Here is an 11,601-nt window from a genome sequence, read left to right on the forward strand (position 1 = left end):
GAGCAGGCGCTGCTCCTGGCGCAGTCCTGCGCCGGCCTGCCCTACTTCCCCCACGTGCTGGAGCTGATGGTGCACGTGGTGCTGGAGGAGGAGGCCACCTCCCGGGAGCCCATCCCCGACCCGCTGCTGCCCACCGTGGCCAAGTTCATCACCGAGTTCCCCCTCTTCCTCCAGACCATCGTGCACTGCGCCCGCAAGACCGAGTACGCGCTCTGGAACTACCTGTTCGCCGCCGTGGGCAACCCCAAGGACCTGTTTGAGGAGTGCCTGATGGCCCAGGACCTGGACACGGCCGCCTCCTATCTCATCATCCTGCAGGTGCGTTCGACCAATCGCTGCAGTTTAACAGACATGCTCACAACTGCTAGACTGTAAAGCGAGGATGGTCACATCTTTCATTGGAAATTTTTTTTTTCAGGAATGTTACAAACTTTAATAGTGCCCAGAATCCTGTCTGCTACATGACAGTATGTCTTATAAAGCTCTAAATATGCTGCAGCATATTTGTTTCTAAATATGCCTTCCAATATTTAAGTGCTTATGTTAAACCGCATTACTGGTAACAAGTTATTCCCGAGCAATTTGACATGCTAAATTCAGTATTCAGTTAAATTATTTATGAGCAGTTTAACTCACTCAGCATTCATCTGTACCCTTGTGCGTGTTTTTCTGCCGTCCACTCTAATAATATGGAGACCCTTTGCACATACCGTACCATCAGTATTCCAGTGTGCCTCCTCTTTATGGCCAGAATGCTGATACTGGGCCCAGTGTTAAACCAAAATCACAGCGGTTCACATTTTTAAATTCTCCAAGAGGTGGCGCTAAAGAGTTATTCTCCCCCAGGACATCCATAAAGAAAATATACAATCAGCAGAACACAATTCCGTGATTGTAATACACTAAACACTATTAGAACATTCAGTATTTTCTCTTTTGTGAACAGTGATAATATTACCCATTAGTCTGTGTTCACGTGTTTACTCAGCAGAAATTAAATAACGTTTTAGATTGTCCTAACTGGTGGACTGTGGCTGATATGGCTGTGTTTAAATCCCAGAACATGGAGGTCCCGGCTGTTAGCCGACAGCACGCCACACTGCTCTTCAACACTGCCCTGGAGCAGGGGAAGTGGGATCTGTGTCGTCACATGATCAGGTTTCTAAAGGCCATAGGCTCAGGAGAGTCAGAGACACCGCCCCTTACACCAACTACTCAGGTACTTTACCACTGAACTGTGCTTTTCATGCCATTCCTGGGTTTTCAGTGAACTGAATTAAATAACTTCTAAAATGAGGGAACGGACATGTGTCTCAGCCAGATTGCCATAGGCATGAAAAAATCATTCACAGTGATGTTGGATAGACATAGATTGTATAGGGTTGCCAAGGAGTTTTTCTTTCTAATATTAGACATAATATCAGAAAATTACTAATCAAAGGCTAGGAAATTTTTACCTTTTCTTTAAGTGGAAAAACTTAAAACTCATTATGTAGTTTTTATTGGACCTTTTCCAAGATGCTTCTTTCGCTTGTTTTTCATCAGTAGTTTATAAGTTGTTTGTGATTTGTGAGTAGAGAGAGGCCAGAGCTGAGGTTTGTCTCTCTTGGACTCAGGAACCGAGCTCGACGGGGGGTTTCGAGTTCTTCCGGCACCGTAGCATCAGTCTGTCCCAGTCGGCAGACAGTCTGATCCCCGGGAAGTTCAACCTGCAGAAGACCCTGAGCATGCCTACCGGCCCCTCTGCAAAGAGGTACTGAGGAGGAGAGAGCAGGCCCATCCTGCACTTAGCACCCTCAGCTGCTCCAAGCCACATATGGAACTTATATAAGCAAATATAAAGAGACCCAAATACTGCCTTATGCCTGAGGCTGGAAGGTTTTTCAGTGCTCCAATCTTCTAACTTGAGATTCACTACCTCTGTGGTCCAGCGACTGAAGTGACATTGTATTACACAACAACACAGTGACATTGAATTACACAACATTCAGTGTCACGATGAAGAAATCCCATTCATACTCCGTGAGTGGGATTTGTACATAGTTCACAGAGTGACATTAGATGTTGTGTAATTCAATGTCATTGCGTCGTGCCTTTTATCTAGTTGTGTAATGTGAGGCACATCAGCCACTGCACAGTAGAATGTCACTGAGGGAAAAGCTGGGCATTTTGTCCTGGTTTCCTCAGTGACGGCTCCGCTAAATGAAAGGTGGTGACAGTAAGGCTGCTGTTGTCTTCTGAGCCCCCTCTCTGTGCCCTGCAGCTCTGACAGGTGGAGCAGGGACAGCGACTGCGCGGAGAACATGTACATCGACATGATGCTGTGGCGCCACGCCCGCCGCCTGCTGGAGGAGGTGCGGCTCAAGGACCTGGGCTGCTTCTCCGCCCAGCTGGGCTTCGAGCTGATTGGCTGGCTGTGCAAGGAGCGCACGCGCGCGGCTCGCGTCGACAACTTCGTCTCCGCCCTCAAGAGGCTGCACCAGGACTTCCTGTGGCCGTTCCCCGTCATCCCCGCGTGCTCCATGCAGATCAGCTCCCCCTATAAGAACGGGCGTTACCGTGCAGGTGAGGAGATCGTCAGCCTAATAGTGAGGAATTACAAAACAATTAACCATTTACAATTAACAGTTACCACTCATCTGGTTTTTATTAGTACTCGAATAACACTGACAAAGTAGCTATTCAGGCAGTACTCCACAGAATATTATCATCTTCACAAATACTAGGCACAAGCACACATGCAGATATGAAGTCCCTTAGCTTTATGTAGCTTTCAGAGAGAGGACTTCACACAACAAGTAAGTGCGTGAGCAGTGTATGCTCTACATCCAGCCAAACGATCATCTAATCTGCTGTGCTGTCTGAGTGGCCGTGGTTGATATGGAATGCTAGTACAGCGTGTTCCATTGTGACTGGGACCTGTGTGGCTGGTTCGTCCCCCCACCCCGGTGTAATGGCGTTCTCTGTGTTCTCAGTGCTGGGTACACGGCTGCTGAAGTCCCAGTCTGCGGACAGCCTCCTGAACAGCGACATGGACACCGCGCCCCCCCACGGCCCCCCCAACAGCCACAGCTGGCTGGACGGCCTGGGGGTGGAGCAGAAGGAGATGGACATGGCCTCCTCTGACGAGCCACAGCCTCAGGAGGCCTTCCTTTCACCCCTCATCAACAAGGGTTTGTCTGCACCCTCAATCAATCAATTGATCAGTTATTGTGCTCTTTTACAAACATAAAGAGGAAATAAATGGATAAAATTAAAGACTTTTCCAGTAATTAAAATATTTTTATAGTGTTCTTTAATCAATTTTTCCTTAAGCTTATTCACATAATGGAGGTTTGGATCATTATCATTTCCGTGGCCATTTGTCTATACTTTATTAGTAGCCCATTGATTCACCTCAGTCTTTAAGTTGGTCAGTTAAAACTTCTTTTAATCCTCTTTATGTAATCATTTGGGACAATGTGACTATCGGACTTCTTCATGACCTGCATAGCTATTTCTGACGTAATCATGTTTAAGAGGCTAAATAATCCCTCTGAATGTAAAGAAGCACCGAATTAAGGAAAATGAACAGCTTGTTATAATTCAGGGATTGCAATTGTGGTTGAACCAGCAGTCACAGGGAGGCCCCAGGAGTTTGAGAACTCCTGATTGCATTTTACAGCCAATTGTTCATCCTCCTCTGTAGCAGGAGCTCCAGTGAGGAGCGGCGTCACTTCCCTCCCAGAATCCCATTCTGTCGCAGCATCTGTTAATTAACTGTGACATTTATAACCAGGGATCACAAGCTTAATGTAACAGGATATGGCCCATGTGTCGATGTGTGTGCTCTGTGTCCTGAGCATACTGCTGAAAGCATTTAGGACACCGTGGTTGCAGTTGGGTGGATTGGAGTGGATTCCTGGTGTTGGTGAATTAGTCCTGTTTGAAAATGGGGCCTGTTTAGTGTTTAGAGAGTTTATCTTCTTACAGCTTTGCTTATGTAAGCCTCAGGGTCTCTTGGTTTACATGCAGTTCTGTCAGAGCCCTGTTATGTAGAGAGTTCTGCTGGAGCTCTTGAGTAATTGGTTGTGGTGTGCCTCTCTCCTCCTCTCTCACTCCAGTGGACGAGTGCAGCATCGGTTCAGCCACAGACCTGACTGAGACCAGCTCCATGGTGGACGGGGACTGGACCATGGTGGACGAGAACTTCTCCACCCTGAGCCTGACGCAGTCGGAGCTGGAGCACATCTCCATGGAGCTGGCCAACAAGGGCCCACACAAGTCTCAGGTGCAGCTTAGGTAAGATGGCCGCCACTGCTGATGTCATCTCTGTGGGAAAAGAGGGTTTACCCGAGTGTGAGGATGGCTAGAAAATAACGGCTAGTATGGAGTCCTGAGGGAAGTGGACCAGGGAAAGAGGCCCATATAATATATATGATCTTATGTAGGGCAGTGTTGTACCAGTTGCTAACTGACTGTGTGTTGATCTCAGGTACCTGTTGCACATCTTCATGGAGGCGGGCTGCTTGGAATGGTGTGTGGTCGTCGGCCTCATCCTCAGAGACACAAACATCATCAAGCAGGTGGTCAGTTTCCTGGACTGCCCAGAGGTCGCGCCCGACACTGTGCAGAACGTGCGCAACGGGCTGCTGGCCATAGACGCCTGGGCCTCGTCTGACTGGTGTGTTCACTCCCTGCGCCTGTGTAATACGCTACAATACACTACACTACATTATGCTGCGCTGCAGTGTGCTAAATTACAATATGCTACGCTACACTACATTTCACACACGCATATACTCTACTGCATACACGCAGAAACATGCATGTACGCACGCTTTTTAAACTTCATGTAGACTAATGTCAGGTGTCGGTGTGCTTGATGAGTGAGTTGTGCTAAGGATGGAATTATCTTTGAGTGGACCCTGACTCATCCCCCCCCCCGCACTCCTCCATGCAGCCTGGGCTACAAGCCCTTCCTCAGCCTGCTGCGCCCGCAGCTTCAGAAGCTGGCGGAGACGGTGGCCGAGCAGGTGCAGCCCGAGTCCTTCCAGCCCTCCAGCGCCTCCAAGCTGACGGAGGCCAGCAGCCCCCGGGCGGAGGAGAGCCGGGGCCCCGCCTCCCTGGGGGCCAGCCTGCCCCCCGAGGCCTCCGCGGGGTCCGCCCACCCCATGGAGGACTGCCCCGCAGAGGAGCAGGAGGAGCACAACGAGGAGGAGGGGGCGTACGACTGCACCCTGTCCTGACCTCACTGCACAGGGGGGCCGGGGAGCTCCCACCCAACCACAGGACAGGGACAGGAGTGAAGGTGGGAAGGACTCGCGAGCCCCCTGGTGGTCACTGAAGCTCATTTCAGCTTGTATTTCATTTGTGTTCCTTCAGTTGCTTTTATTTTACCGCTTTAAGCATTACCATGTTGGAATGTGTGTGTGTGTGTGTGTGTGTGTGTGTGTGTGTGTGTACGTGTGCATGTGTGCGAGCAAGCGTTTGTGTGTAAGTGTGTTTTGTGTCTATGAAATTGAGTGTGATATGTTGAGCTTCTTGAGGACAGAAAGGAGTGATACTCCAGCCTTGTTTGCTTAACACCTAAAATATTGACTCGTTAAAAAGCTAAGAGGGTTCTAAGAAGTGTCTGGAGCACATGATGTGTGCTTCTGAGCGCTCTGTGGACATACTGTCAGTATTACCTTGAAACCCACCTTGTAGGCCCTTATGAATTGGAGGTAATGGACAGAAGTGTAATAGTTCAAACAGAGCTTAGGGTAACGCCCAAATGGTATACACGCCTCTATTTATTCTTCAGTGAGAAATACACTCAAATGGCTGCTTTAAAGCTACGTAGAAGTGTTACCTTCTCTTTAACCTCCACTCAGTTCTTGCCATTCTCTTTACGGCCCCATGTGGGATGGTAAGCTCGATGTGTGTTTTCTGTTTTATTTGCTTGTGCTGTTGGTTTTGCTGTATGATGGCACTCCCATAATCCCGTCTGAACGTAGGAGTCCATATGGGATGATCAGAAGCATTTTTTTTTTTTTACCCTTTTAGGATTCATTTCATTTCCTGGGATTCCATTCGACTGAACTTTGTGTATTTTTTGATCATGTATACAAAGACATTATGTGTAATTGGGTAAAACTGATGTGCAAAAAAATAGTTTTGGAGTTCAGCCAGGGCACAGAAATCCAACTGCACCCAAAACTGTTGTCCCCGAGCTGTAAGGTAGATGAAAAACCAATAAATATGTAAGCTCTGTCTTGCATATTTACTAAGATATACTCTGGTGTGTCATGAGGGGGGAGTGGGCTTACACTTGTTTTCATATTCATATTATACAGGTTTATTTTAGGAGATCAAGCTGATATAGCTGTGATAACCTGATTATTGATTTAGTCAGGCTATCACAGGTGCAGCTATAGTAACATTACTTGATAGACTTACTCAGTCTGATTAATATTAATCAGATTATTTATTTGAAAATCTCTTAAAAAGTTACGTAAAATCTGCTCAAGGGGAATTTGGTATGTTCTAATCCTCAGGATATTTTGTTGTGAAATGTACTGCATGCATCAAAAATGCGTCTGAGGAAAACACTTATAGTGATGATGTCATTGGGATAAAAGTCCTTCTTATTTAAGTGAATGGAGGTGTCTTGAATGATTACTGTATTGTGGTGACAGATCTGTTGTGATCTCAACATTTTCTGAAGTCACAGTCCAAAATTGGAAGACCTAACTGAAGGATTAGTTTGGAGTTCCATCAGAATTGCAGTCTACATGTTCTTTTTGGGTGGCTAAAGTACAGTAGAAATGAGGTAAATCTTAAAGTGAAGAATTCCCCCAGAAAACACAGCGTAGGGTGTGTTAAACTTAGGGTGGTCCAGGCATGGCAGGTCCGAGTCTAGGCTGTGTCATTAGTTGACTGTGATGAGTCCCTAGCCGAAGCCACAGTCTTTCTTAGGCTCTGGCCTGTAGAGAGAGATGTTTAGCGAATCCGCATTGGGGAGAAAATTGACACAGAATCGTATTTGCTGTTTATTTGTAACCTTATAGTAAACCATAAACAAAAATACACTTTCCCTCCAGTTCATAAAATATCGTTCTTCATAATGTTTTTGGCAGTTTTAATGGACCGAAAGTTCACTTACTCAGTACCCTTGTGCAGAGTGCAGACACATAAATCATGATTTGATTGATTCGAGTAATTCAAAGTATTTAGTCTGTTATGCAGAATGAATAGGAATAAGATGGGTGTAGATCTCCAAGACGGCTCAGCAATCCCTGGTATATTTTAACCTTTACCTTCCACTACAGTTTGAGGAAAAATAAAACTGTTTTTTATTCTTTTGGTTTGGTCAATTTCTACCCCAAATTATTCATGTTGATCAAGTGGCAAAGGTAAACATTTTTATATAGTACCTCTTCGCATGTATGTAGTAAAGATCATTTTCAGGTCCTACAAGCCTCAGAGCTGACACCAATGACCAGCAGTTGGAAATGAGCGTAGAACAGGAAAGAACCCATAGTTTCTCTCAGCGTTAATGTATCGTCTCCAACAGGTGTGGAGACTAAATGGGTAACGTTATACTATGGAGTCACTGTATGACACTGCTTGACTGAACTTTGTACAATATTTTGGGAATAGTGGTTTTAAGAGGGTTCATCCCTGTTAGTCTGGAATTTTAATTGGTCTGTATGGTGTCCGTATAATGTTTTATGACAGAGATGGTGTCTACTTGAGAGTTAACAGGCTAAAGACAGTGTTAACACTGGTAAAGGTAAACCAGTCATGAAAAGAACTGGCTAACTGTGATGACAACAGGAGCTGGATTTCTGCTTTCATGCTTTCAGTATGCGTTTGACAGTATAAATCAAGTGGTACTGCAGTCTCCTGCATCTACAAGGTTTCGCTTTATTATGTTAATTAACCTGTCCACCTGTACCCAAAGTCAAGTGAACTGGTTGAGATCTTGATTTTGAGGAGTTGTTTCATGTAGAAGTACAATATAGGAGGTATTATTATTATTACCTAGGCCATTGAGGAACATTGTAATAAGGTAAATATACACCTTCATTTCCATATTGACTTATTTATTTTTGTTGTGGCTATACTATCTTGGACTGCATGTGCGTTTCATGGATGTGAATAGTACTCATTCAGGCTTTGTGCCCCTGTATCTGACTTGAAGGTTGTAAAACAGGCTATTAGTTCCAGGTGGGAGACAGGAGGTCGCTTTGAGAAATTAATGAAAATGAGAATCATCGCATTAAAACTGCATTAAAGCCAATATAAAAATAAAATGTATATTTTAATAGTAATCGCAACAGGCTTTGCTTTATGTACAGAGCACATGCTTGAGATATTTACAGATAATTTTAGTGAGGTATGGTAGCTTTTCCCCCCCACCCCTTCATATGTAAATTTGTACCTACAACAGTATTAAAATGACGCTAGGAACATTCATAAAGAAGCAGTTTCATAAACCGAGGCAGAGTTGTTACTACTTTTATACAACGGAGCGGTCTATTTTTATAACCTTACGATTTTTGGGCTTAGTTATTTTAAACCCCTCTCCCCCCAGCTCATTCTTTTTTGCCATGCTCATACGGACCAAAATGTTTTTAGCAGCAGCTGAACTCCTTGCTGATTCGGTATCAGCTATTTTTGTATGCTGCAATGTAAATGCTCTTGCTTGTTCGATATCGCTTCAGTGCTTATTGATTTATGTTTTCAAAAAGTTCAATGCAAAGTGTCTGGCAGCAGTCTAGTTTTGGTTCGAACCATGCAGTATACCAAACTGAATGGAAACAGGGTGGCGATGGAAATTGTGTGGTTCATGGTTCTGATTTCTATGGTATCCTTGACAGTCAGCTCTTCTGTGTTCCATCAGGAAATGCTTTTATTTCCTCCACTCCTGTGTTAAACAGTAAAAAAGCTGAGTCATGTCGCAGTGGTTTACCCACCGTATTACTTAACCAAAGAAATGACATGCCACCCTCCAAATGTCAGTTGGAGGTCTGTGTGCAGATGTGTGTGTGATGGTACACTGATACATGGGCCCCAGTAAGAAAACTCGTTCCATATTCACACCAAAACTAGCTCTCACAGGGGGAGCTTTGAGCCACTGTGCAGGTGAACGGAAGGATGGACACGCTACATAGAAAACGACGCAGCTTCATTGACATTAACAAGCCTTTTAAAGCAAAGTCAGTTGATGGACAGACTTTACATACGGAGGTACTAAAAGTGGTAACAGTATATTGTGTACCTTAAGTGTTGGGAGGACTATCTTCCTGTGTACAGTAAAACATTGCCTGGGTCTGACGGCCACTTTCAATGCAGTGTATAGATCCCGTTTCTTGTACAATTACTTTTCTACTTTTTGTTTTCTATTTTATTTCTCCTGTACATAAAGAACAATAAATTATTTTTAAAAACAAATACACATTTTGTGTTGTTTATCAGTAATGGGATTCCAGTTTGAATTTGAGTATTTTGATATTCTTGTAGTTCTGCAGTTGGTTGGTATTATATTGATGTTCACTTATTCTAATCCCAAGTTGGTTGGATATGTGTGCAGAAGTGTTGTCATGTACATTTGAAATATCAGAAAAGTCAAGACATTCACAGTTCAATGTTCAGTTAAACCTATAATTTTTTTTCTGTTATACATATGGGTCAATGAATGGTTAAGTTCTTTCTGTTGGTATATGGCAAATCTGACAAATTTGTTTTCTGAAAATGTGTCTCATCTACAGAATGAAGTACAGTTTATCTCCAGTGACACACAGTCCACCTTGTAAGGCATCTTTTGCAGAGATATACAGCACTACAAGCATGTCTTCAGACGCTCTAGCATTTATGGCCAGAGGCCAGACCCTGAACAATGCAATGACCAAAAGACAGCGGTTACATAAAATGTTCCAAAAGAATTACAATAAATAATGTGAGAATTATTTGAAATCTCTCTTACAAAACTGAATTTTATTTAATGTTGCAAACAACACTGTAATACAGTGAGAACAATAAATAAGGGCACAAGTGTATGATTGAAAAGATGAAAGAGAAAGGCATTGCACATTTGAACACAATGGAAAAAGCAACACGTGAACATGTGGAAACAATGTACAACTGGAAATTGAAAGAAATCTGTAGATTAAGACATTAGGCATTTCTAATACAGTTCAAAATTTTCTTATGCTTTTAACTTTCTCTAAAATTAGAGGCCTCAGATTAAAATTAATGACTTTTATAGTTACAATTGCCAATACAGTGTGTGTATATATATATAGTGATCTAATAATTTAACTTAAAATATCCAGAATCAAAATTTTGGCTAAGGAATTGAAAATTCACATTTGAGTATGCCAGGAAAGGCCTAATAGAGGAAAACACTGATTTTCATTGAAATTGATATTTAAGTGACCTCTTCAACACTGGCATTTTCATTTTCTTTAATTTTTTGGTAATACAAAATGTGCCACATTATAAACACTGGATTATACTTCCAATTATAATTGAAACCCTGCTGTGACAACAGTATGTTGCCAGTCACCTTTGCTGAGAAATATTTTGTGCTGTTCTAAGGACGAATTATGCTTTCTACTGACAAGAATTTAAGGGCCCTCTTAAAATGGGGACTGATAAACAAGAAAAGCAGTGGATGTGCATTTCACTCAAAAAACATAAACTATGATTTTTTTTTTATTTTTATGAGAAATGCCCACAAGAGAAAATACATTTCACAGCATTAAGACCTGAAAGCGGCAATACAATCTCCCACCAACCACCCAAGCCACGTTTTACAATCATCTACAGTGCGTGTACTGCAGAGTTTTAATCCCAGACCTACACATTTAAAACAACTGGTCATTATTCCTTCATTTACATGGTGTTTCGGTAATGGAGGAAATGTTTTAATGACATCAACTGCTAACTTGTAGCTACAAGTCAATGCATTCATTCTAGTAATACAGTTATTACATATATTGTTTCAGTGTAATTATTGTCTCCTAAACTGAAGAGTATTTAAAAACTCCTATCGATTGAATTGGCCAAACAAGTCAAGGAGAGCAATAATAAAACATATTTCTTTAATTTATACATGTAAATTAACCTGGGTATTTATGAACATCACTCTTGGTGTTTATTACTTCAAAATTCTACTTCGAATTTTTTTTTCTTTAATTAGGGAAGGTTCTATTGACTAAGAGATATAATAATAGATATCAATATTTATACAGAACATCTAAGCAGCGAGACCCCCTTCAATGTCTCATTATATTGTGCACCTATGCTAAAGCATATAGGTAATGTCATATGTGCCAAAAAATCCAGTTTTATCGTATCCTTGTTTTCTTGTGTTTTTACACTACACATGCATACTTACAAAAGGACAATGAGTGTGTCATTGCAATGTGCAGCAATGGATATGAAAAAAATAGAGATTTAAACCTGGTTCTATTCTGCAGTTTACAAAATGTTGCTGTACAGTCCAGTATTTTCTCTCACCATAAATACATTTATAAGTACACATAGCCAGAAGACAAGTTAAACCTTACTGGCATTTAAGAAAATAGTTTTTCCAACATCAGGTCTATGTATATCTCTGTCCTTAACCTT

At 42.6% G+C, this 11,601-nt stretch overlaps 1 protein-coding gene across 1 annotated transcript in view; it reads left to right on the plus strand.

Annotated features, from left to right (window-relative positions):
- The window catches only part of ric1 (RIC1 homolog, RAB6A GEF complex partner 1), a 66,282-nt gene extending 56,858 nt beyond the window's left edge, over positions 1–9,424 (plus strand). The window contains 8 exon segments of the mRNA XM_035391995.1: positions 1–318; positions 1,061–1,219; positions 1,617–1,753; positions 2,264–2,565; positions 2,976–3,173; positions 4,104–4,281; positions 4,475–4,663; positions 4,943–9,424. The exon segment at positions 1–318 is cut by the window's left edge and continues 402 nt beyond it. Coding sequence (XP_035247886.1) covers positions 1–318; positions 1,061–1,219; positions 1,617–1,753; positions 2,264–2,565; positions 2,976–3,173; positions 4,104–4,281; positions 4,475–4,663; positions 4,943–5,228 — 1,767 coding nt within the window. The 3' untranslated portion in view covers positions 5,229–9,424.
- Positions 9,425–11,601: the final 2,177 nt, after the last annotated feature.

The sequence above is a fragment of the Anguilla anguilla genome, chromosome 14 (assembly GCF_013347855.1).
Source record: "Anguilla anguilla isolate fAngAng1 chromosome 14, fAngAng1.pri, whole genome shotgun sequence".
Classification (NCBI taxonomy): domain Eukaryota; kingdom Metazoa; phylum Chordata; class Actinopteri; order Anguilliformes; family Anguillidae; genus Anguilla; species Anguilla anguilla.